Source organism: Dermochelys coriacea, chromosome 23 (assembly GCF_009764565.3).
Source record: "Dermochelys coriacea isolate rDerCor1 chromosome 23, rDerCor1.pri.v4, whole genome shotgun sequence".
NCBI classification, from domain to species: Eukaryota; Metazoa; Chordata; order Testudines; family Dermochelyidae; genus Dermochelys; species Dermochelys coriacea.
The window spans coordinates 2,898,429-2,924,124 of NC_050090.1; the positions used below are offsets into that span (position 1 = coordinate 2,898,429).

The 25,696-nt window shown below is 58.1% G+C and overlaps 1 protein-coding gene across 9 annotated transcripts; it reads right to left on the reverse strand.

Moving 5' to 3' along the window:
• Positions 1-5,293: 5,293 nt before the first annotated feature.
• RINL (Ras and Rab interactor like) lies at positions 5,294-25,666 on the reverse strand. Of its 9 annotated transcripts, none has more exons than XM_043501418.1 (13): positions 24,622-25,666; positions 22,821-22,952; positions 20,926-21,076; positions 18,731-18,896; positions 17,742-17,859; positions 15,252-15,324; positions 14,514-14,602; positions 13,739-14,098; positions 12,651-13,274; positions 10,887-11,201; positions 10,378-10,506; positions 9,748-9,911; positions 5,294-6,571 (listed from the first exon to the last, which is right to left on the reverse strand). In XM_043501418.1, the coding sequence occupies exons 3-13, from the start codon at positions 20,982-20,984 to the stop codon at positions 6,254-6,256; spliced, it is 2,415 nt and encodes an 804-aa protein (XP_043357353.1). In that variant the 5' UTR covers positions 20,985-21,076; positions 22,821-22,952; positions 24,622-25,666; the 3' UTR covers positions 5,294-6,253. The 9 variants fall into 9 exon arrangements, with proteins under 9 accessions (XP_043357353.1, XP_038237872.1, XP_043357352.1 ...); XM_038381944.2 differs by having other exon boundaries at positions 12,651-13,277; XM_043501417.1 differs by lacking the exon at positions 24,622-25,666 and adding an exon at positions 21,948-22,111 and having other exon boundaries at positions 12,651-13,277; positions 22,821-23,288.
• Between the last annotated feature and the right edge of the window lie 30 nt (positions 25,667-25,696).

A 25,696-nucleotide genomic window follows, 5' to 3' on the forward strand; every position in this document is an offset into this window, starting at 1 on the left:
CCCACCTGGGGGGAAACTTATCTTCCCTTCCCCCCCTCCCCCCCCGCGAGATCCCCTGGGGAGCCTAATGCCCCTCACAGCAGGGGACAGTGACCTGCAGTGGCAGCTAGACAGGGCTGTCCAGCGGGTGTTTGGCTAGCAGCAGGGTCGGTCCCAGGATATTAGCGAGCCAAGGTGGGTGAGGTGATCTCTTGTACCCCCCCACAACTTCTGCGGATGTGACGCGCTTGCCCGCTGCCCCAGGGCTCTTCTTCCAGAACCCCAGCTCCAAAGGCAGACTCCCTGTGGCGGGCAAGCTCATCTCTTCCACCAGCAGAAGCTGGGCCCATGCAAGATAGCGCCTCGCCTGCCTTGGGTCCGTGTAGAGGGGCTCTGGCTACAGCGCCGTGGTGTAGACGCAGCCTCCAGCGCTGGAAGTTAATCCTCCTCTTTGAGAGGCAGGCAGTAGGTTGACAGATGATGGAGTCCTGTCTACACCAGGGCGTTAGATTGGGTGACCCTTGTGGTCGCTTCTAACCCTATGATTCTATCCCCAGCACTCAGGGGACAATGTTTTTCTCAGCCCTGAGTGCCATGGCAAGGGTGGTGTAATTTTTAAATGTAGACCAGGCTCTAGGTTAGATAGGCAGGGTGGCAGGCTGGAGGGGGATGCTTGGCCATAGCTAGGTAGCACAGCCTGGTCCTGGGCCAGGACTCGGGCTCCTAAGCGCGGCTGCGATACAAATAAATGTGACTAATAAGGGACTGGAGGATTGCTAAACTAGATTAGACCAGCCAGCTAGCCCAGCAGCCCATCCCCAAGAGGGCTTATCCTGAGATGACCCAGGCCAGGACTTGGCAGCCTTTCCACACCTCTTGGAGGAACTAGTCTAACGCCAGGCGTTCACCTTGTCCGTATGAAGCCTCGTCTACACCTAAAAATTAGATCGGCTCTGAGTTTTGTAGCTAGGCCGTGAAAAATTTTGTAGTTCGGTCGACGTCATCGCCATGGTAGATGCAGTTAGGTCAACCGAAAAAGTCTTCCATCCACCTAGCTACTGCCTCTGAGGGAGGTGGATGAGCTACAGTGACGGACAAACTGTCTGTTGACGTAGGAAGGGTCTATACTAAAGCTCTCTGTAGTAACCACTGTAGATAGGTGGATATAGGGATAGATAGAGAGGCGTGAATGAGGATAGATAGATAGTGTGTATAGTGAAAGACAGAAATTCTGTCACAAACAGATAGATAATCCCCAATAGATTTGAAAGGGTTTCGTATCTTACACCTCAGTTTTGCACCTGGTTTTAAACAAAACTTCCTGCCCTTGGAAGACAGTTAAAAAACACATTTTCCCCATCTTCCAGATCCTTTTAAGAGCCTCCAAGCAGTCTGCAAATGGAATACATCAAACCTCACCCCCCGCCTGCTTGGAGCTACTCAGCATCTCTTCCATTTTATGGAAAGGTAAAAGTGAGGCATGGGGAAAGGAAGGCATTTGCCCCAGGACACAGGGTCCGAGCCAGAGCTGAGAATAGAACCCAGGAATCCTGACACTCAATTCCGCCCTGACACCACTCCCCTCCCAGAGGTGGGCTTAGAACCCAGGAGTTGCCGGTGGTACCCAGCAAACCACAGGCCCCACCCTGCCCCCATGACTCAGGCTTAGCACACTGACAGACAGGCACCGAAGAGCAGACCTGGGCCCAGATCCTTAAAGCAATCGAGGTGCCCAACCTTGGATTGCTTCCATTGGCTGTTAGGAGCCAGAGGGGCCCAGCCCAGGGCTAGCTGTCCATTTTAAGGGATGGGGGGGGCATTAAGCTATGGTCCAGGAGCTCCCCACTATTCATGCCTTGTGGGAGGAGAGTGGTGTGAACTCCTCCCCCCTCTCCATGCACCAGTCCCCTCCCCTGTCCCCCGCAACTGCAGACCACAGGGACTGAATGGAGAGCGCCCCTTACTGGGCCCCCCACTTTGCTCCCCCTAGCATTGCACTGGGGCCAGCATGCACTGCCAGGGGAGCCTCTCCCTGCACAGAAATAGCCCAGCTTTGGAGAGCACGGAGGAAGATGAGCAGGCGAGAGGTTGCAAGACAGCAGGCTGTTGCGTTGAGACCCGCTGAAATGCCCCAGTGCAAAAACATATCCCAGGTGACTGTGACCCTTGTCTTACCCCCTCTCAGCCAAGCTGCAGGCAACCGCCCACTGCCATAAACTGTTACAGGGGTGACAGCTAATTTATATGCATCTGTCCTCTTAAAATGGACATATAGGTCTGCTATAGACCACCGGACCAGGGGGATGAGGTGGATGAGGCTTTCTTCCGGCAACTCACGGAAGCTACTAGATCGCATGCCCTGATTCTCATGGGTGACTTTAATTTTCCTGATATCTGCTGGGAGAGCAATACAGCGGTGCATAGACAATCCAGGAAGTTTTTGGAAAGCGTAGGGGACAATTTCCTGGTGCAAGTGCTAGGGGAGCCAACTAGGGGGAGCGCTTTTCTTGACCTGCTGCTCACAAACCGGGTAGAATTAGTGGGGGAAGCAAAAGTGGATGGGAATCTGGGAGGCAGTGACCATGAGTTGGTTGAGTTCAGGATCCTGACGCAGGGAAGAAAGGTAAGCAGCAGGATACGGACCCTGGACTTCAGGAAAGCAGACTTTGACTCCCTCAGGGAACAGATGGCCAGGATCCCCTGGGGGACTAACATGAAAGGGAAGGGAGTCCAGGAGAGCTGGCTGTATTTCAAGGAATCCCTGTTGAGGTTACAGGGACAAACCATCCCGATGAGTCGAAAGAATAGTAAATATGGCAGGCGACCAGCTTGGCTTAATGGTGAAATCCTAGCGGATCTTAAACATAAAAAAGAAGCTTACAAGAAGTGGAAGGTTGGACATATGACCAGGGAAGAGTATAAAAATATTGCTCGGGCATGTAGGAAAGATATCAGGAGGGCCAAATCGCACCTGGAGCTGCAGCTAGCAAGAGATGTCAAGAGTAACAAGAAGGGTTTCTTCAGGTATGTTGGCAACAAGAAGAAAGCCAAGGAAAGTGTGGGCCCCTTACTGAATGAGGGAGGCAAGCTAGTGACAGAGGATGTGGAAAAAGCTAATGTACTCAATGCTTTTTTTGCCTCTGTTTTCACTAACAAGGTCAGCTCCCAGACTGCTGTGCTGGGCAACACAAAATGGGGAAGAGATGGCCAGCCCTCTGTAGAGATAGAGGTGGTTAGGGACTATTTAGAAAAGCTGGACGTGCACAAGTCCATGGGGCCGGACGAATTGCATCCGAGAGTGCTGAAGGAATTGGCGGCTGTGATTGCAGAGCCCTTGGCCATTATCTTTGAAAACTCGTGGCGAACGGGGGAAGTCCCGGATGACTGGAAAAAGGCTAATGTAGTGCCCATCTTTAAAAAAGGGAAGAAGGAGGATCCTGGGAACTACAGGCCGGTCAGCCTCACCTCAGTCCCTGGAAAAATCATGGAGCAGGTCCTCAAAGAATCAATCCTGAAGCACTTAGAGGAGAGGAAAGTGATCAGGAACAGTCAGCATGGATTCACCAAGGGAAGGTCATGCCTGACTAATCTAATCGCCTTTTATGATGAGATTACTGGTTCTGTGGATGAAGGGAAAGCAGTGGATGTATTGTTTCTTGACTTTAGCAAAGCTTTTGACACGGTCTCCCACAGCATTCTTGTCAGCAAGTTAAGGAAGTATGGGCTGGATGAATGCACTATAAGGTGGGTAGAAAGCTGGCTAGATTGTCGGGCTCAACGGGTAGTGATCAATGGCTCCATGTCTAGTTGGCAGCCGGTGTCAAGTGGAGTGCCCCAGGGGTCGGTCCTGGGGCCCGTTTTGTTCAATATCTTCATAAATGATCTGGAGGATGGTGTGGATTGCACTCTCAGCAAATTTGCGGATGATACCAAACTGGGAGGAGTGGTAGATACGCTGGAGGGGAGGGATAGGATACAGAAGGACCTAGACAAATTGGAGGATTGGGCCAAAAGAAATCTAATGAGGTTCAATAAGGATAAATGCAGGGTCCTGCACTTAGGATGGAAGAATCCAATGCACCGCTACAGACTAGGGACCGAATGGCTCGGCAGCAGTTCTGCGGAAAAGGACCTAGGGGTGACAGTGGACGAGAAGCTGGATATGAGTCAGCAGTGTGCCCTTGTTGCCAAGAAGGCCAATGGCATTTTGGGTTGTATAAGTAGGGGCATAGCGAGCAGATCGAGGGACGTGATCGTTCCCCTCTATTCGACACTGGTGAGGCCTCATCTGGAGTACTGTGTCCAGTTTTGGGCCCCACACTACAGGAAGGATGTGGATAAATTGGAAAGAGTACAACGAAGGGCAACGAAAATGATTAGGGGTCTAGAGCACATGACTTATGAGGAGAGGCTGAGGGAGCTGGGATTGTTTAGTCTGCAGAAGAGAAGAATGAGGGGGGATTTGATAGCTGCTTTCAACTACCTGAAAGGGGGTTTCAAAGAGGATGGCTCTAGACTGTTCTCAATGGTAGCAGATGACAGAACGAGGAGTAATGGTCTCAAGTTGCAATGGGGGAGGTTTAGATTGGATATTAGGAAAAACTTTTTCACTAAGAGGGTGGTGAAACACTGGAATGCGTTACCTAGGGAGGTGGTAGAATCTCCTTCCTTAGAGGTTTTTAAGGTCAGGCTTGACAAAGCCCTAGCTGGGATGATTTAACTGGGACTTGGTCCTGCTTTGAGCAGGGGGTTGGACTAGATGACCTTCTGGGGTCCCTTCCAACCCTGACATTCTATGATTCTATGATTCTATGATATATGTAGAAAATGATGGGGTCTAAATTAGCTGTTACCAATCAAGAAAGAGACCTTGGAGTCACTACGGAGAGTTCTCTGAGATCATCCACTCAATGTGCAGCGGCAGTCGAAAAAGCCAACAGGATGCTGGGAATAATTAAGAAAGGGAGAGAGAATAGGACCGAAAATGATGGGAGTGCTGCGCTCCACCCCAGAGGTGGCTGCATTTCAGCTGCAGAAAAGCTCATTGGGGCAAGGCAGGTCAGCGTGCGGGGAGGCAGGATACCTAAGTTCTATTCCTGGCTGGTCACTCCCCCATTTTGTGCCTCAGGTTCCCCTCCCCTCCTTTGTCCATTTAGGCCCAGCTCCTCAAAAAGAACTTGGATGCTTAATTCGCATTGCCAGGGGCTGGGCCTAAGCTCTTGGGGGCCAGGGCTGTCCCTCACCCTGCCTATGTACTGTAATACACTGAACAGCAACCACAAACCCTCCCACCCACGCTCCGCCAGGCCTTGCATTTTCAGAGGTTCTCTCTTTTTATTTAAAGAAAGAGTAACCAAGCTGGCCAAAGTCCTCCCTTTACAGGGGGGAAGGTCATATAAATATATAGTCCCTGACATAGGCAGAAGGTTGAGGAATTTAAGGTTACTTCCCCTTTAAGCAGGGATTCCCACGAGCTGGGTTCCTGGCCCTAGAGAGAAGTGGTAAAGCTCACAGCACATTTGAACAGCCTCGAATTGTGGGGGAAACCAAAGGGCTGGTTAGTTACAGTCATCTGGATTTGGGGTGTGGGGAGGTCTGGTGCAGCCCTTGGGACAGAAGCTGATGCAGGGACATCAGGGCAAGCTGCTCCCCCCCGCCATGCCCCTTGGGCGATATATACCAGCCATGCCACGGAGAGGAAATTGGACTTGGTTTTCCCCTGCCCCTTTCCCACTGGGCTGCAACCTCCCAAACCCGTACAGCACGGGACCACTCCGCCCCTGCTCAGGCAGCTGGCTAGAGCAGAATGGTTCCTGTGCTCCGGACCGCAGCATCCCGAGCCATCCATGTCCCGGCCCTGGGCTGCAGTTGGGAGCCTAAATGACCAACACGGCCCTAAGGCTGGTAGCATTCCAAGACAGGAAAAGGCCATCCCAGCTTTGGACACCTACTCCCCCAAGCTGTGCCCTGCAGAGATGAGGGACGCCCCGTCCACCCCAGCAGGATTGTCCTCTCCAGTCAGCTCCTCTGGGCTTTGGCCGTTCCTAGTTATAAGTCAATGGGGCTTCCACGCCTTCTGCTGGCCACTCCAGTGCCTGTTTGCTCCGACCCTTGGTAAGTTTGGGTTTGTTTTTTCCCCAGGCAGCCCGAGATATTAGGACCCGGGAGGCTCTGGGGAGAGTCCGGCATCAGTCCTGAGGTCACTGGGCTTTGGCTGCACAGACTGGACGCTCCCAGCCGGCCAGTCTCTGATTGCACCGTCTCTCCCCCAGCCTTATATTGGTTCCTGAGCAGGAGCTGGACTGTCGCCCTCAGACGGGACTTCCTGCTCCTTTCTTTTCAGCTTGTAAACAAAGCAGCTGGAGGCGCTGTGGGATTTGAGGGATGCTGAGCGGATCTGCTGGGGGTGGATGTCCTCCGCCAGGAGCTGGGAGGTGTTGTCCGTCACCATGAAAAGACCATAGGCCTCCGGGTTGGGGACGCCATATTTCTTGCCGCAGACCACACACACTGAAGCCACTGTCATATGGGCGGGGACAGGAATGGCCTTCTGGTTCGCGAAGGGCTCTTGGAAGGAGACGTAGAGGATGTCCTGAGAGAAGGAGAGGGGGGAAAAAAAATAAATCAAGCAGACCAGACGCTATGGTGATGGGCACCCTATACATACCATAGACAGATCAGATTACAGAGAGAGTGGGTAGGGCACTGGACTAGGACTCGCAAGATCTGGGCTCTATTCCTGCTGAGTGATCTTGGACAAGTCCTGTCCCCGCTCTGTGCCTCAGTTTCCCCTCCCACCCTTTGTCTAGGTGGGAGGCACAAAGGAGCACTCAAGGACGATAAGGCCATTGCGGAGAAACTAAATGAATTCTTTGCATCGGTCTTCATGGCTGAGGATATGAGGGAGATTCCCAAACCTGAGCCATTCTTTTTAGGTGACAGATCTGAGGAACTGTCCCAGATTGAGGTATCATTAGAGGAACAAACTGAGAAATTAAACAGCAATAAGTCACCAGGACCAGACGGTATTCACCCAAGAGTTCTGAAGGAACTCAAATGTGAAATTGCAGAACTACTAAATATCGTCTGTAACCTATTTAAATCCGCTTCTGTACCAGATGACTGGAGGGTAGCTAATGTGACGCAATTTTTAAAAAGGGCTCCAGAGGTGACCAAGGGCGATCCAGTGGACATAGTGTACTTAGATTTTCAGAAAGCCTTTGACAAGGTCCCTCACCAAAGGCTCTTATGCAAAGTAAGCTGCCACGGGATAAGAGGGAAGGTGCTCTCATGGCTTGGTAACTGGTTAAAAGATAGGAAACAAAGGGTAGGTATAAATGGTCAGTTTTCAGAACAGAGAGAGGTAAATGGTGGTGTCCCCCAGGGGTCTGTTCTGGGACAAGTGCTGTTCAACATATTTATCAATGATCTGGAAAAAGGGGTAAACCGCGTGGTGGCAAAATTTGCAGACAACACAAAATTACTAAAGATAGTTAAGACCCAGCAGACTGCGAAGAGCTACAAAAGGATCTCTCAAAACTGGGTGACTGGGCAACAAAACGGCAGATGAAATTTAATGTTGATAACTGCAAAGTAATGCACATTGGAAAACATAATCCCAACTATACATATAAAACGATGGGGTCTAAATTAGCTGTGACCACTCAAGAAAGAGACCTTGGAGTCACTGTGGAGAGTTCTCTGAAAACATCCACTCAATGTGCAGCGGCCGTTGAAAAAGCCAACAGAATGTTGGGAATAATTAAGAAAGGGACAGGACAGAAAATATCACGTTGCCTCTAAACAAATCCATGGTACGCCCACACCTTGAATCCTGCGTGCAGATGTGGTCGCCCCATCTCAAAAGAGATAGATTGGAATTGGAAAAGGTTCAGAAAAGGGCAACAAAAATGATGAGGGTGATGGAACAGTTTCCGTATGAGGAGAGATTAATAGGATTGCGAATTTTCAGCTTGGAAAAACAGACGGCTAAGGGGGGGATATGATTGAGGTCTATAAAATCATGACTGGGGTAGACAAAGTAGATAAGGAAGTGTTGTTTACTACTCATAACACAAGTACTAGGAGTTACCAAATGAAATTAATAGGCACTAGATTTAAAAACAAACAAAAGGAAGTATTTCTTCACACAACACACAGTCAACCTGTGGAACTCCTTGCTAGAGGATGTTGTGAAAGCCAAGACCATAACAGGGTTCAAAAAAGAACTAGATAAATTCATGGAGGATAGGTCCATCAATGGCTATTAGCCAGGCTGGGCAGGGATGGTGTCCCTAGCCTCTGTTTGCCAGAAGCTGCGAGTAGGTGACTAGGGATGGATCACTCGATGATTACCTGTTCTGTTCATTCCCTCTGGGGCACCTCGCATTGGCCATTGTCAGAAGATAGGATACTGGGCTAGATGGACCCTTGGTCTGACCCAGTAGGGCCGTTCTTATGTTATGTTCTTATGTCTATTTAGAGTGTCAGCTCTTTGGAGCAGGAGCAGCCTCTGACTGTGCAGCACCTGGCACAACAGGGGCCCCCCATTTCAACTGAGGCCTCTAGGTGCTACCGTAATACACCTAATAACAAACCACAGGTGGATCAAGAGATAGACAGTCAATCATTCGAGGCAGCCGTGACTAACTCATTGACGTTTACCAACTTGATAACTTGACAGAGTGAAGCTTTGTTACTTGGCTCCTCCTCATCACCATTCTCTCTCTGAATGAGGGCGCTGTACCTTTAAGAAGGCGGGGCTCTATGACCCCACTCCTGAGAAGAGCTATGTGTATATGAGCGAGGGAAGACACATGGCTGGTAGTTACACTCAAATTCAACTCTTTGGGCTTGCCTCTCAGTGGGTTGCTCATATAAACGGGATGGCGGGAGAGGCTAAAACTCAGACCCCTCTGTTCCAAAAGCACTGGCGATGAAGGAGAATCTCCCTTCACTTTTAGTGTTGGGTCTATGACACACGCACAGCTGAGCAATTCCATCTCCGTGAGGAGGGGGGAAGAGGAATGCCACAAAAACATCCACGATAGCTCATTGTAACACCCAGAAGCCTGTTAGTCCTTCCAGCCCAAGGGGCTTCTCCAAAATATGGGTCAATAGCACGCTTGACCCTGGACTTGTTACTCTGGTTTATGGGCAAGCAGCAGAACCACGCAGTGCTGATCAGCCCCTGAGGTAGGAGGCACCACCCATCTGGAGTACACAGTTATTAGCTAGCTTATCTACATGTTCTGAAACACATTGAGAACCCACTTCTCCATAGTATTAAGCACTTTGGGATTGGTTCATTGGCATCCCAGATTCCCAGTTCATGCACCTGTTGCACACAGCTCACTCTCCTCCTATCTTTTTTGCTACTAGCTACGCATTTGACACGTTTACAAGGCGACCGTGAATTCATGCTTTTGTTCACTGCTGCGTGTCCTTGCTCAGAATAAACCGACAATTCCATTTTTCACGGATGGGGAAACTGAGTCACAGAGCGGCAAAGGGAAAGACCCCAAAGGTCACCCAGCAAGTCAGGGTCAAAGAACCCAGGAACCCTGGCTCCCTGTCCCCCACTGTTGTAATCAGTAGACCACGCTACCCTCCTAGAGCCAGCAATAGAACCCAGGAGTCCTGACTCCCATCCCTCCCCCGCTCTAACCACTAGCTGCCCCTGCCAGAGGCAGATATAGAACCCAGCAGCTCCCTGAACCACCCTGAGCTGCCCTTAGAGCGGTGACCTCCCAAAGCAGCCAGCCCTACCTGGGAGCGGCACCGACTGTGTTGGTTGTGGTGGATGGTGCGCCGGCGCTGCCACTGGTGGATGGAGTCCTGCGCTTCTACACTGATTTGCCGGGTCACCATAGCCGACTGGAAGTTGCTGATGTGGTAGAGAGCCCCGAACCAGGTGGTGAGGTAGTAGCCGCCTGCAGGAGGGGTGGGGAGGAATGCGGGGCTCAGACATCAGGGGCCCATGGGCATGCCCGTCACCGCTAGGGGCTGGTGCACAGAGAGGATAAAAGGACTACTACTGCTGCTGGTGACGGGAGACCTGCCCCCCTACAGTCTCCATGGCCTGTTTGCTTCTCACTCGCTGTCCTGAGCTGCAAGGCAGCCGGGTTGCACCAGCTTCCCCCCTAAGCCCTGCGAGGGCCCACCAACTCAGCTCAGCCAAGGAGCCATAGGGGGGCTGCGGGTGTGTGCCACCCAGGCACTGCTGACCAGGGCACGGTTCGACCGAGGAGAGGGGGAAAAACGCTCAGCACCCGCTTTCCAACCCCATGAGCCACGGGGTCGGCCAGCCTGGCTGCAGGCTCACCCCTAGCGGGGGCGTCCACAGGCAACCTGTGGGTCCCCGGCCTGGCTGGGGAAGGACGGGGTCAGGGCTCTGACCTTCTCCCTGCAGCTGGCTGGGGTCCAGCAGCTCCATCATGTACTCGACGTCCAGCTGCACCGAGACGATGTCGCATTTCACCAGGACGTAGGTCAGCACAGGCAGGAAGTCGTCCGCCCCGTAGACCTCTGAGCAGAGAGAGACAGGCGGTGAGAACGCCCCCCTTGGGGCCAGTCCCAATACCCTGTGTGTGTGTGTGTGGGGCTCGAGCCCACCTCCTGCAGGGGGCCAGTCCCAATACTCCGAGTTACAGGATGTCCACGGTACCCCATGCAATCCCCCCCCTGAAAACAGAGACTCATCAAGGCTGGGGGGCAGAGATGGCAGCTCAGAAACACTTCACGGGGCGGGGGGGAGACAGGGCTGTCTCGGGGAGGGGATAGGATGCCATCTTTGGGGGCTGGGGGCAGCTAAGTGGGGTCCCATGCGGTAGCGGGGGTTCCCCAGGACCTGGATGCAGGTTTCCCTGGCAGCCTCGTGCCGCCCCCCCACAGCCAGCCTCCCCTACCCTTGCCACCCATGCCGTGGTTCATGGCCTCGTAGATCAGCTTGCAGGCCTTGAGCAGCTGGGCCTCCTTCTTCTTGGGCGAGTAAGCCTGGTGCATCTGGACCAGCTTGGCCTGGATGCGCTCGAGGGCCGGGGCGTCGGGGACGCTGGCCGTCACCCCCAGCTCCGCCAGGCTCTGGCGGCCCATGGTCAGCTGGTGGTCGCGCAGCTTCTGCAGACTCCCGTCCCGGCTGTGGAACTCCAGGAGCTGGCCATAGATGCAGTCCCGCAGCGGCTTCAGGACGCACTTGTACAGGGCCGCCTCCACCATGGAGCCTGTGGGGGGGGGGGGACAGGGATGGAGAGAGGGGGTCAGGCCGGGGGGCGTCTGGCACAGGGCAAGAGCTTGGGGGCTTCGGATCAGGAACCTCCTCTCCACTGGGCCTGCTACCTGGGGTCAGGCAAATGGGGCTGAGGCCCTGGAGGGCAGAGGAAGCTGCAAAAGTGATGAGGGAAGAGGTGTTCAGTGGTTAGAGCAGGGGGGGCTGGGAGCCAGGACTCTTGGGTTCTCTCCGCAGCTCAGGGAGGGGAGTGGGGTCGAGTGGTTAGAGTGGGGGGGCTGGGAGCCTGGACTCCTGAGTTCTCTCCCCAGCACGGGGAGGGGAGTGTGATACCACACACACCAACCCCAAAGCACTTTATTCTCTCCCTTAAAGCATCGCTAACACTGAACCCCGCCCTACCCCGCCTCGTGGAGCTGGGACCCGTTATCTGCTGCACTGCCCGAGCCGACCCCCTTCCCTGCCTTGCTCCCCAGCCCTGGCACCAAACTGTCTTCCCCCAGGAGTGGGGGGAGCCTCTGGGCCCCCCCGCCAGCACCAAGGGGCCAGGCTTGATTCCTCTTTAAGAGCTCTCCTCTGGCCCCCCCCAGTCCGCCCCTCAGCTTCCTGCCGAGGCGCTCACTGACACCCCAGAGCCAGGGCGGATGCTGCAGCGGGTTGGGGGTGGTTTGACCACCGTGGCCTTTCCGGCTGCATTTACAGACAGTGCTTCTCTTCCTGGAGGGGCTATTTATAACCCCGGGGTGGGGGGTGGTGGTCCCCCACTACTAGCTTACCCGTGACAGGCTCCATCTCGGGGGGGGCCAGGGGAAATCTATTCAGGGGCCCTTCCCCCCACCAACTGCCTGAGCCAACCCTGCCCCTGCCCCAAGATTGGGTGGAGTCTGGGCAACCTCCCCCCCCCACCCAGCGCATCTCACCCCCACTCCGGGGATGGAAGCGTGTGGGGGGTGGTAAATGACCTGGGGGGGAGAAATGACGGGGCGGGGGGGCTGCTGCTGCAGGCTGGACCCAAAGCAGTGACCTTAAGGTGGGATCCACTGAGCCAGCCCCCTGCCTCCCCCACTGCCTTGAGAATTCCTCACGTGGGGAAGGAGAACATCTCTCTTCTTCCGCATCCCGTCCCCAGCCCCCAGCCCGCCCCCCATCCTGCCGCCCCCCCATCCCCAGCCGTCCCCATCCTACTGCCCCCCTGTACCCAGCCCCCAGCCCGTCCCCTTCCTGCCGCTCCCCCTGTACCCAGCTGCGCCCATCCTACTGCTCCCCCGTACCCAGCCCCCAGCCACTGCCCCCCACAACTTGAACCCAAAACCCAGCTCCCAGATGCCTCCCATCCCCCAGCTCACAGACGACCCTACCCCCTTGAGCCCAATGCCCAGTTCCCAGCTGACACCCCTCACCCCTTTGAGTCCCCCATACCCAGCGGACGCCCCCCACCCCGTACCCAGGTCCACGTCCTCGAGATCCCCGTACTCCCAGATGTCCTGCAGCTCCGAGCTCTCAAACAGGTAGCCCTTGAGGCTGCTGATCATCTGGCGGATCTCCTGCAGCAGGTCGGTGCTGGTGGGGTGCCGGGCCGCCCTGCCCCGCAGCATATGCCCCACGAAGTCCTGTACCAGGCCCCCGACGTAGGAGGCCGGCTCCTGCGTCAGCTCCTGGACCCGCTTGGCCAGCCGGCGCTCGGCCGAGAGGAAGCTGGTCAGGGCGCTGCCCACGGCCGACAGCCGGTGCAGGACCCGGCCTGGCAGCGCCGCTGACTGGTGCTTCTTGCGGGGCGTGGTCGGGTGGGCGTCGGGCTCCTCTTCCACGCTGCTGACCGAGAGCGAATCCAGCTCGGGGATGGGCGGCTGGAGCAGGCTGTCCCGGGGGCCCAGCAGCGAGGACTCCGAGTGGGACTTCTTCAGCGCCCAGGGGGCGTCCGAGGCCCCCTCGATCCAAGAGACCCGGTGCGGGGAGGCCGGGCCCTCCTGCCTCTCGGCCGGCGGCGAGGACACCTGTTCCTCCGACATGTTCCAGGCTGGACGGCGCAGTAGCAGTTTCCGTTTCGCCGAGGCCAGTGGGGCATCGCCTGCTGGGGAGAGCGGGGACGGGGGTGGGGGGCGCTGAGGGGCTGGCGTCTCGCTCACCCGGTGGCAGCCCCCCTAGAGCGCGGCTCGCGCCCGTTGCCCCGCGCAGCGCCCCCTGGAGCGTTTTCCCAGCATAACAACCTACTACAAGGCTCGCCGCAAAAGGGAGCGACTCCTTCGCGTCTAGCTGGCCACTAGGGGCTCTGGGGTTAGGAATTTACACCCCCTCCCTACCCCTGATCCTGAGTGCAGGGCAATTCCACCTCCCAGAAGCCTGCAATTTTTGGGGGGGGGGGACGGACGACCCCTGTGGGAGAGGAGAAAGGGACCGGCCTATGCACTAAGGCTTAGCCAGGGTGGGCGTGTTACACAGATGCCCCAATGCCATTGACTCCCAGCACACGCTCGCCCCCCAAGCCCGATCCCAACACCTCCACCCCCAAACCGGTAGGCCACTGGCACTTACCTTTGCCCGGCTCCCCCTCCTTCCCGGGCTCCGGGGCTCCCAACTGGCCCATCTCAGCATCAGCGGGCGCTGGCCGCTTGTCCAACAGGCCGGGGTCCTGCCCATTTTTCAGCCGGATGGTGCCCCCTCTTTCGGGCAGGTGGAACGGGGGTGGCACCCGGGCGGGGAGGAAGCCCTCGCTGCTGTGTTCCGACAGGAAGAGAGGGTTGATGATGCAGAGTGCCCCGTCCTCCGACGTCACCTGGATGCAGCAGGCCGGGCTGCTCATCTCCGGGGGGTTGGGAGACTCGGGGCTGGACCCCATGTTCTCTTCCTCCTCCTCGCCTGTGGCCGACGGCTTAAAGGGAGGACTCCAGAACCCTGCCGGGGACACCGGGCAGCAGGAGACACACATGAGTCCCTGGGCAGATGTAACCTAGCTTGGGGGCGGGGGGGGGTCAGCGCTGTGTGCTGAGGGTAGGACAAAATGCCCCACTGTCATTTTCTGGGGCTTACTAGTTAAAGTGGGGTGGGGTGGGGAGGGCTGGGAGCCAGGACTCCTGGGTTCTATCCCCAGCTCTGGAAGAGGAGTGGAGTCCAGTGGTTAGAGCAGGGGGGCTGGGAGCCAGGATACCTGGGTTCTCTCATCCGGCTCCATACAGAGGTCAGACATTGAGCACCTCTACCCACGAGGCGACCTGACCCCATTCCCCCCCTCACCCCCCAAGTGAGGGTGTCTGGCTTCCTCGCGGAGACCCTGACTGGGGGTGAAATCGCCCACGGGTGGAGCACTCACTCATGCCCAGGGCCGCACAGCTGTCCAGCTCGGCTCTGCCGAGGTGTTGCAAGGCGGCCGGGAGCCGCAGCGGGAGGGGCAGCACGTCCCTGCAAGCAAGAGAGACCAGGAGCCGGTTAGTAGAGGGCTGTAGGGAGAAGGGGCAGTGCAGGAAGGACCCTCCAGATGCCCGCACCGGCCAGGGCCCTGCCCTCCTGGCACCATCCAGTCCCCCGCACCAGACGCCCGCACTGGCCAGGGCCCTGGAGTGGAAGAAGCAGGGGTGCTGCAGGGGAGGGGCATGCCCCACGCTGGGAAGCTGCAGGAGGAAGTCACTGTGGCCACCCTTCCCCCACCCCCGCAGCTTCCTCAAACCCAGGCCAGCACCCATAAATTCCACTTCCTGGAAAGCTGGGCTAGGGGTCGGGGATGCCCCCACCCCTGAATGGCACCCCCATCACACACCCACATCACCCTTGTGAGGGGGCTTTTCACCTGACGTTTCTCCTCCAAGTGGGGTGGGAGCAGGTTATTGGGTCTTTAAAAGTGAGTGGGGTGGGGAATCAGGAGTCCTGTCTCCCAGACTCCCTGCTGTAACCACTAGACCCCACTCCCCTCCCAGAGCTGGGATAGAACCCAGGAGTCCTGGCTCCCAGCCCATAACTGATAGAGGCAAAGGCCTAGCCCTGGAGACAGGAGAGCGGAGACTCAGGGAAAGTGTCACCTGCCCATTCCTACTCCCAACCCAGCCCCGCTCACCTGCTCACGGAGAGGAAGGCGACCAGTTCCAGGAGCCCCAGGAAACGCAGTTGGGACCCTTCCAGGGAAACAGCTAGAAGGGAGAGAGACGGGGTCTGAGACACACAGCGGGGCCCCAGTGCAGCCTAGGCGCTGGGGGCAGTGGAGAGGGGGAGGGCTGGGGGGCTGCAGGGGGCTCGCCCGGCAGCAGAAACTAGCTGGAAGTTTTCCTCAGTCGGGAGATTCTCTTGAGCTTTTAAGAAGTGGCTTGTTCTGGGGTGGGGCACGTCCCAGGCCAGGCCGGTTCCAAAGGGTGAGTGTGTATGTGTGGGTGGATCTGAGCGACAGGGCCTCCAGTGCCAGACCCCCCCTCCCCAGTCAGTGCTTCCCATAGCACCAGACTGCCAAAAACCCTCCCTGATCCCATGTCCCTGATAGGGAATCAGAGGCTCCAGAAATGAAGAAACAAGGTGACACAGAGAGTCCATGGCAGAGTAGGAAAGGAACCCAGGAGTCCTGGCTCCCAGGCTCCTGCTCTACTCACTAGACCCCACTCCCCTCCCAGAGCTGGGGAGGGAACCCAGGAGTCCTGACACCCAGCCTCCCGCTCTACTCACTAGACCCTACTCCCCTCCCAGAGCTGGGGAGAGAACCCAGGAGTCCTGACACCCAGCCACCTCCCTGCTCTAGCCACTAGACCCCACTCCCCTCCCAGAGCTGGGGAGAGAACCCAGGAGTCCTGGCTCCCAGCCCCCCTGCTCTAACCACTATCTTGCACTGTCCGGCACTCATTTAAATCAGGTACAAACCTGGGCTATTTCCTGACTCTCCCAGCTCTGGTGTGCACTGACCCCTCAGGGGCAAGACCGAGGCCCTGGCTGGCTCCAGGGTGGCCGTACACTGATCTGTTCCCTTCAGGACTGCCCCGAATAACCCCCCGCCCCCCCCTGCCCCCGGCACAGAACACGTCTGCAGCAGAGATCAGCAGAGATAAGCCACCCCAGTTCTTCCCAGAAGCAAGGAGGAAGCTACGACAGGCCGCTCTGATGCCAGTGCAGGGTGGTGGTGTGGGCACGTCTGGGGCCTTCACGTCACTCACCCTGGGACTGATGGAGGTTCTGGCTGGGGATAGAACCCAGGAGTTCGAGTGGGGGCGGGGAGGGGGATTTTTCTATCCACCTGCTTGACCTTGGGCCCAGACTTGCCATCGCTCCATGTCTCAGTTTCCCCCCCAGCCAGCTCTGCACCAAGCCAAGCTCTGCCCCTTCTCCACCTCCGGCAACTGCCTCCTCTCCCCATCACAGCCCCCCACCCTTCCAACACCCCCAGCCACGAGGATCTCTCCACAACCTGCAACCCCCCCGGGCTGCCAAGCCAGATGCACCTTTGAGAGAAACCTGGCAGGAGCACCGGACAGGGAGCTCGGACACCTGGGTTCTATCCATCCTCGGCTCCTTTACCAGGAAGAAGGAAAGGGGTGGATGGAGGAAAAGGAGTTCCTGGCTGGGAATGGGAACCCAGGAGTCCTGGGTTCAATCCCCTCCCTTCCGCCCGCCGTATGACCTTGGGCCAAGAGCAGTCATCTTCTTGTGCCTCAATTTTCCACCGCATGCAGCCGATGAAGTGGGCTGTAGCTCATGAAAGCTCACGCTCAAATAAATGTGTTAGTCTCTAAGGTGCCACAAGTCCCCTGTTCTTTCAGTTTACCCCATCTATCCTAAAAATGGAGATGATTTAACCTCCCTGCTAAGATGTCTTAAAGGGGGGAAACTGAGGCACAGAGAGGGGAACAGAGTTGCTCAAGGCTACATAGGGAGTTAGGAGAAAAAAAACCAGGAGTCCTGGCTCCCAGCCCCCCTGCTCTAACCACTAGACCCCACTCTCCTCCCAGAGCTGGGGAGAGAACCCAGGAGTCCTGGCTCCCAGCTCCCCTGCTCTAATCACTCGACTGAACTCCTCCCTAGCTGGGAGCTGCCCTTTCCTGCTCCACATACCTCACCAAGGAAGCATGAGCTGGGCAGGGGCGAAGCTCAGAGGCTGGTGCTGAAACCCAGAGCAGCATTGCTATCGGGAGCAGCCGGCTGCATACTGGGGGGTGGGTGGTTCTAGTCTGCAGCCCCACCCGGGGGTCCCCGCCATGGCATCAGATCCTTCCCCCTCCAGGCTTTTGCGAGAGCTGGGGCCCTTCCCTTTTCTTGTTCAGCAGGAGGAAACGACGATGACGTCACCGACCTCAGAACTTTATGGGCTGGTTGTATCATCCAGCTGTTGGCGAGGCAGTGGGAACTAGCGGTTAGAGCAGGAAGAACTGACGTCCGGACTCCTGGGTACTATCCCCAGCTCGGGGAGGGGAGCAGGGTCTAGTGGTCAGAGCAGGGGGCTGGGCATCAGGACTCCTGGGTTCTATCCCTGGCCCTGCTGACGCGTTGCGTGAGCCCAGACAGGTGGCTCCCGGGGGCTGGGCCGCCGGCTGACCCCTCTGCAATGAGCCCAGCCGTTGCCCTGACCTACCCGAGCCGCCCTCCTTGATGTGGAAACGGCAGACGGCTCCGGCGTAGCGCCCCTCTCCACTGCTCTGCACCGACAACACCTTGAGCTCCCCGCTCCCCGCACCAGTCACCAGGAACGTCTGGGGAGGGGAGAGAGTTTGGCAGGTTCGGAAGGGAGCCGGCTGGCGGGTCTGGGTGGGGGCCCCAGGGCCTGCCTCTGGAGGCCGGTTTGTGGGGTCCAAAGCTGAGACCGGGGTTGGTAGGGGGGAAATCTGGCTCTCTCCATGCCCCACAGAGCCTTGGTTTGTCCCCGAAGCTTGCAGTTCCCAGTCTGACCCCTGCCCACCACGAATGGTGCTAATGGCAGCCCCAGGGCATTAGCCACCCCAGTGCCAACCCTCCACGTGGCAGGAGGGAAGAAAAGGTGATGGTGTAGACCCCCAGCCGCCTGCTTACAGCCCCGCCCACCTTACAGCTCCAGCCCCCCGTCCACCCGCTTATAGCCCCGCCCACCTTACAGCTCCACCCCCCGTCCACCCGCTTACAGCCCCGCCCACCTTACAGCTCCATCCACCTTACAGCCCCGCCCAGCCACCTCCTTCCAGCCCCACCCACCTTACAGCCCCACCCAGCCACCTCTTTCCAGCCCCGCCCACCTTCCAGCTCCACCCCCCTGCCCTCCTTAAAGCCCCGCCCAGCCACCTGTTTACTGCCCGACCCACCTTCCAGCTCCACCTTGCCCACCTTACAGCCCTGCCCAGCCACCTCCTTCCAGCCCCGCCCACCTTCCAGCTCCACCCCCCTGCCCTCCTTAAAGCTCCGCCCAGCCACCTGTTTACTGCCCGACCCACCTTCCAGCTCCACCTCGCCCACCTTACAGCCCTGCCCAGCCACCTCCTTCCAGCCCCACCCACCTTACAGCTGCACCCACCTTACAGCCCCGCCCAGCCATCACCTTATAGCCCTGCATGGTCCCACACTCACTGGCTGCCTCGCTGGCCAGCCGCTTACCCCAGGTGGCTGCATCCTCAGCAGCTCCGTGGCTTGCTCTGGGCCCAGGCTGAGCAGCTGCCAGAGCCCCCGGGTCAGCAGGAGCCTGTCCAGGATCGTCAGGGGGGGTGAGGGCTGGTCTCCCGCTGGGGCCTGGCACTGGCCATTCTGCAGCAGACGCTGGAGGCTGCGCACAAACACACGAGAGGCATTGAACTGTGGGTGGGCATAGGCCACGCCTTGGGGGTACGTCCAACCAATGAGAGGGGGTGGCGGTGCCTCTGGCTAGCCTCCCATTGGCCGATGCGGCAGCGCTATCCCAGCTCCTGCTCGTGTAGTTGAATTTAGCGGGGCATGAAAAGCCGTGGCTGGGTGTCCCGGATGCCTGGGTTCTAGCTGGTTGCAGGAGATCCCAGCCCAGCCCCACAGCTCCTCAGAGCAGGGGGAGGGAGGGTGGTTCTCTACCCCTCTGCCCAAGGCTCAGACCTCTCTGCACCCGTAACTGTGCCTAAGGATCTTAGCAATCACTGGGCTGTAGCTTCAAATACACATGCGTCTAACATTGAAGGTGCTGGATGGCACTCAGGGCATGTTGGGTCAATCCCCAGCTCCCTGGGTGAGTCATGGCAGCCTGCTGTGCCTTGGTTTCCCCACCTGTAAATGGGCGTCACACCCCTTCTCCTTTGTCTAGTTAGATGGCAAACTCATTGGGGGCAGGGACTGTCTCTTACTATGCGTCTGTGCAGTGCCGGGCACAATGGGGGACCCCTGATATCTGGCGGGTAGGGGAGGGGAAGGGGTGCTGCTGCACCTGGCATGACAGGGGGACCCTGATCTTGGTTGGGAAGGGTCTGTGCAGTGCCCAGCACAATGGGGGCCCAAATCTTGGTCGGGGGGTTGGTGCAGCTCCCAGGATAACAGGATCCCCCCATCCTAAGAGGTGGGGGATCAGTCCAGGTCCTGGCATCATGCGGGGGCAATCTTGGTTGGGGGGGTTCTGTGCAGTGCCTTGGAGGTCCCCCGGTCTCAGTTGGGGTGTCTAGGTGCTACTGTAATTTATTTCACACCCCATCGGGACTGACAGGGGGGACCCTAGTATCAGCCCTTCCCCCCAAAGTCTGTAACTGGGGTGAAACGGGGCGGGGGGGTAGGGTCCAAGCATACCTGATGAACCAGGGGCCCCAAATTTCTCTGCATCCCGTAACCGGAGTCTCGCCCCCTTTCCCAGGGCTGCTCTGCCCCCAACTTGGATCCGAAACGTTGCCAAACAGATCCAGACGCTACAGAGAATTGCTTCTCCTGGCGCCAAGCTGTATGTGGGACGGACAGATGTGCACAAAACTCCCCGTCCTCCTGCGAGTGACGCCTACCCAACCCCACTGGGGAAGGAACTGTGCGGGCTGGCTCCCTCCACCCACACACCTTTGTAACGGCTGAAAAAGCCCCCCAACCAGGCTCTCTTCCCCCCGCCCCCCATGGCTGATTTCCAGGTCTCTAGGGGCTGGGAGAGGTGAAGGCCCTGCCCTGGGGGGCTCCCCGAAGCCCGGGGGGGGGTAGAAACTTGCAATGGCCTGAACATGCATTCAAAGGGCTCCCTGCAAAGTGTATAAACTAGGAAGGGGGGTCCACACACATGCAACCCCATGCACTCCAGCCTACACCTCTCCCCCTACCCCCCAGACCCTGCATACCCACAAACCTTGAAATCCCAAACCCACTCCCAGCTCGACCTGGGAAGCACCCAGACTTGTGCATGGGGGAAAAGCAGAACCACGAATGACCGCTTCCCCCAGGAAGGAAACGTATCCGTGGCACTGCCTCTGGGCCTCAGTTTCCCCCATCCACCCCGTCTGGCCCTGGCCTCACTGTCCCCATCCACACCCTATCTTGGGGCCCCCCAAAGTTTTGCCACTGGACGTCCTGGACAGCACAGCGAGGGCTGGGACAAGCTGCAAAGCTTAGCACAACCCCACACAGGGACTGTCCAATCCCCCATCCCTCCCATCAAGGGGGCTAGAACCCAGTTCCTTTTGCCCCAAGGGCTCAAACCCTCCTGACTCTCGAGTTAAAGGGGAATCCCCATTGACTGGGGGCAGCATAGGGCATATGACACGCAGGAGCAGCCCCGATGCCATCCAACAGAGGGCAGTGGTTGCACATGCACTGTCCAAAGCTTGGCTGGATACAGACTCAGTCCCGCCTCGAGGTTTGCTTACCGGCTATCATTGTCTCCAGCCCCCGAAGGATCGACATCTTCAGCAGACAAGTGAGGCATCCTTTATAGCCCGGCAGCTGTAACTAACCCATCAGCAGAGGTGGCTTGCTCGGAAACCCGTGTCCCAGGATGCATTTAGGCGCCAGATCCCTCTGCAAGGGGAGCAAGCAGGAGACAACTTTGTAACAGGGGGAGTGGCCATTGTGACGGGGGTGTTGCCCCCCTGCCTGCTGCCGTGTTACTCTCACTCACATTACCCCCTTCAGCCTCTAGGTATCTCTGCACAGCACAGAGGTCCCAGAAGGGGCCTGTCCCCTGGTTAATAAGAGAGACACAGCTGGTGCGCGAGCTGTGTTGGGGTACATTGCTGCGGGGGGGGCGGTTCTCCTCAACGCACGTCTCCTGTTTCCCGAGGACTGTGATTCCATGTGGTGCTACCACTGCCCACGGGCGGGATAACAGGCTCGTAGGATCGGACCCAGCCTGACACTTTCCGGTCCTAGGCATTGGCTATTCAGCCTGGGAGTGCCTCAGGGCAGGGCCTAGCTCTTCCTAGGGTGCAATGGGGGTCCCCGCTTCCAGCGGGGGCCTCTAAGTGCTTCAGGCACATACATCAAATAGGGGATGGACGTCTCTGGAGACCGGAGTCCTTTGTTGGTTGTTGGAGCAGGAGCTCCCCCCAACACAGAGCCAACGCCCCTCAGCCTTGCCCTGGACAGGAACCCAACTGAGTCCTGGCTCCATGGCCCATGTATCCCCGAGAGCCCCCTTCTCCCCTGAAACTCCCTGGCATCCCCCTTGGCGCATCAGTCTCTACAGTGCACTTGTAAAGGGTTAACGGCCCCCTCCCAACCCCTCCATGGGCCTAGTTCCGGGGCGCTTGCTCCCCAGCCGAGCCTGAGGGAGCCTTTCCAATGGGTGCTTGGATCAGGGCCCAGGAGCCCCACTGGATTTAATACCCCCACACCCCTCCCACCTGCAAGCCCATATTCCCAAAGGGGGCCGCCGGACTTCAAAACAAACCCAGCGCTGGTTTCAAACCGCCCAGCGTGTCATCGGGGGAGGCGGAATCATCCCCAGGCTTAGTCACTGGGTAATGGCAACCCGCATTTCAGGTCTTCTGCTCTCTCTAGCATCTGGGCATGTTCCAGCATTGCCTCCCCCACAAGCATGAGCCCAGAGAGACTCTGGGGGTGTACGTGTGATCGGGTTCACAAATTGGTTTGTAATTTAAAGTGTATTATGGTAGCATCAAAAGGCCCCAGACCAAGACCAGGGCCCTGTCGGGCTGGGCGCTGCCCAGATCCCGACCGAGATCAGGGCCCCATCGGGCTGGGCGCTGCCCAGACCCCGACCAAGGTCACAGTCCCATTGCATTGGCTTCTGCACAGACACAGGGTGAGAGAGATCCCCTTGCTGCAAAGAGCTTCCACTCTCAATAGACAAAGGGTGGGAGGGGAAACCGAGGCATGGAGCAACAACTTGCTGGGGGGTCATGCAGTAGAGCTGAGGCCGGAACCTAGCTCTCGTGAATCCCAGCCCCCTGGGCCACGCTGCCTCTTAGCCTGAACCACATGGAGGGAGCTGACAGGTGTCTGACCCCACAGATTGGGCTGTGTGTTGCTGTGGCTGACTGTACCATGAATGAAGGGCCCTGCCAGCTGGTGGGCACCAGACAGAACGGGCTGGAGATACTTCAACTTCTGTCTGATGCCCGAGGGCTCAGCGGAGCAACTGGGAGTCCAATGGGCTGCGAATCAGGCCCTCTTGCCGCTGGCTCCCTGCCCAATCCACTCCTCTGCACCCAGATCTCCCCGGTCCAGGCCCTTTGCCAAACAGACACCGCTGGGAGCAAGCCAGGGAAGGAAGAAAGCAGCAAAGCCAGGGAGCTCTTACCTGGGGAGGGAGAAGCAGCGGCAGGGAGATCTCTGGTGAGGACGAGGGTGAGGGGGAAGGCGATGACGAAGGAGCGAAGGCTGCGATGCCAGGGATGTGGTTGTTATACCTCCGGCAGCCTTCACGTGGTCTCTGGGCTGTGCCGGGCGGAGGGGAAAGGCCACGGGACGCGGTGTGAAGGCGAGAGAGGAGGGGGAGGGACCGGTGTGTTTGGGTGTCACACTTCTGGCGCCCGCTGGGACCCAGGAGCGCCAGTGACTCAGGTGGGGTGCTCTCAGGCGACTCCGCCCAGGACAGCGGAGGCAAAAGGGCAGGTTCTTCGCCATCCATAGCTCAGGATGGGTCCTGGGCTGAGCTAGCAGGCGGCTGCGGGTCAGGATTGAGGGGCACCGGCAGAGCTGAGGGGGGCAGGAGCCCAGAGCTGGGCTGGCAGGGGGCTGCGGGTCGAGAGTGAGGGGCACCAGCACAGCTGGGGGGTGGGAGAGAGCCCGGGGCTGGGCTGGCAGGGGGCTGCAGGTCGGGAGTGAGAGGCACCGGCACAGCTGTTGTGGGGGGAGCCCAGGGCCATACCGACAGGTGCCCAGCCCTGCAGGGATGCTGCGAGAAGGGACCCAGCCCGCGAGGCCCGCGCAGGGTTCACGTTTCGCATTTCCTCCCGCTCCTCCTTTATCTGAGCTCAGATCTACGCAGCGAAGCTCAGGTGGGGGCCGGCCCAGGGCGTGCTGGTTCCTGCACTCGAGAGATGGGGCCTGTGCGGGATGGAGGACTGGAGGGGGGGGAGGAAGGAAGGATCTACTGGAACAATTCCCCCAAACCTTCCATCGCTCCCCTTCCCCCCCACCCCACATCAGAGCCATGGGCCCATCTAGCCTGGTATCCTGGCTGTCTGCCCACACTGGGCTTTGGCCCAGCTGATCCAAACCCTCCCCCCAGCCCCCAGTGCTCCTGCGCGTTCTCCCCTCGCTCAGCATCTCTGTAACTTTCCGTCTCCTCCCACCCTCGGCCTGCGACAGGAAAGCATGTAGCCGCTTTGCCTCCCCAGCTAAAAACGCCACCGGCCTCTGGCCGCGGGCCGGGCCATGGGTGAAGAGCGGGAAACGCTCCCCCCCCCGCCCCACCCACTCCTAGGACTATCCCAGCAGGGGGGAGTGGTCCTTCCCCGTCACCTCCACCAGGGGGAATCGCTCAGTTACCCAGGCAGGGGGCAAAGCTGGGTTTGTGGCTGGGCACCGGGGACACCAGGAAAAGGCAGAGCTGCAAATTACAGCTGCCCTGCAGCAGGGAATTCGGCCTGTCTTAGGGCCAGCCATCTGTGCAGCAGCCGATGCAGGGTGAGATCGGCTCGCTGGGGGAGCAGCAAGTGGGGCTGGGGGTGCAGTGGGGTGGGGTCTTCCTTCCAGGCAGCAGGAAGGGATGGTTCAGAAGTAAAGCAGAGCTCCCCTGCCCTGGTCTGACCATTGCAGATGCTCACACAAGCCAGACTGCTAATACCATGGTCAGCTAGACTTGGCATGTCCGAGGTCTGCTCCAACCCATAGCCCCCCCTCACCTCCCAGAGCTGGGGGCAGAACCCAGGAGTCCTGGCTCCCAGATCCAGCCCTGCTCCAACTCATAGACCTCATCCCCACTCTCAAAGCCAGGGGAAGAACCCAGCAGCCCTGACCCCTATCGCCATACCAGAGCCAGGGAGGGAACCCAGGGGTCCTGCCTCCCACCCCTGTTCTAACCACTAGCCCCTATCTGCCGATAACAGCTTTACTTCCCTTCTGCGGCTCAGGTTGGTCCCCGGCCCAGCACGTACCTGCTCCCTCCCTCCACAGCTCAGCCAGGGGCACTGGAGCCGTTTTGACGCCCACTCTGTCCCTGCGTGACTGGGAAGGGATGCCAGAGCCCCCGGCCCCTCCCTGCGGGCCGAGCAGGGAGGCTGTTTGCTTTGCGTCTGTGCCGGTCTTGCAGCCAAAGGGGTTTCGTAACCCGGCCGCTTGCCTGGACTTGCTGCCTCTGACAGGAGCTCGCCAGGCCTGCTCCAGCATTGGCACCCTGGGCGGAGGAGAGGCAGGATGGCTGGTGCTTGCCCCAGCTCTGGGAGGAGAGTGGGGTTTAGTGGTTACAGCAGGGGAGGGTAGGAGCTGAGACTTCTGGGTTCTCATCTTAAGTGTGCCATTGAATCTCTCTTTGGCCTGGGGCCAGTCACTCCTCCTGCTCTCTGCGTGCCTCAACTTCCCCATCTGTGGAATGGGGATAGAAATACAGAGCTTCCCTCCTAAAGTGACACAGACCAAGCGCAGAGGGCCATGATCTCGCCTGACTCGGGCCCCGATCCTGCAGCCTGTCCGCACTGCTGCCAGCGGGACGAGTGCCACAAAGGGAAGGAAACTCGGATTCTGATCTTGGCTAAATCTGCTCCCCGTCACACCAGTGCTTCTATAAATAATAGCAACTATGCCCATATCTTCTCTACCGCTTGTCATTACCAGATCTCAACCCGCCTCACCCTCTTTAATGGATTTATCCTTCCTGTGAGGCAGGGCAGCTTTACCATCCCCCTTTCACAGATGGGGAAACTGAGACAGGAAGCAGCTCAGGGCCACTTCCTGTGGCCATGGTCACACAGGAAGTCCACAGCAGAGATGGGAATTGAACCCGGGTCTCATTCATAAGCCACTGCCTAACACTGGCCCCTCCATCCCCTCTAGGATGCACTGAGATGTCACCACCCCAGAGTAGGTTGTGGCAACTCTTTATACAAGGATCCCTCACCCAGGACTGAAATGCAACCACCTCTAGGGCAGGACAATTGTTTATACAGGGATCCTTTGAAGTCAAGAGAGTTACTCTCGATTTACACCAGACCGACAGAATATGGGCCAATACCT

Excerpts from the sequence above, each read along its gene's own strand:
- RINL (XM_038381947.2), bottom strand. The coding sequence starts at position 20,984 with ATGCCTCACTTGTCTGCTGAAGATGTCGATCCTTCGGGGGCTGGAGAC. Across the intron at positions 17,860-18,730 it reads TGAGGATGCAGCCACCTGGG|ACGTTCCTGGTGACTGGTGC; the intron begins GTAAGCGGCTGG and ends TCCCCTCCCCAG. Across the intron at positions 14,603-15,251 it reads GCCTTCCTCTCCGTGAGCAG|GGACGTGCTGCCCCTCCCGC; the intron begins GTGAGCGGGGCT and ends TCTTGCTTGCAG.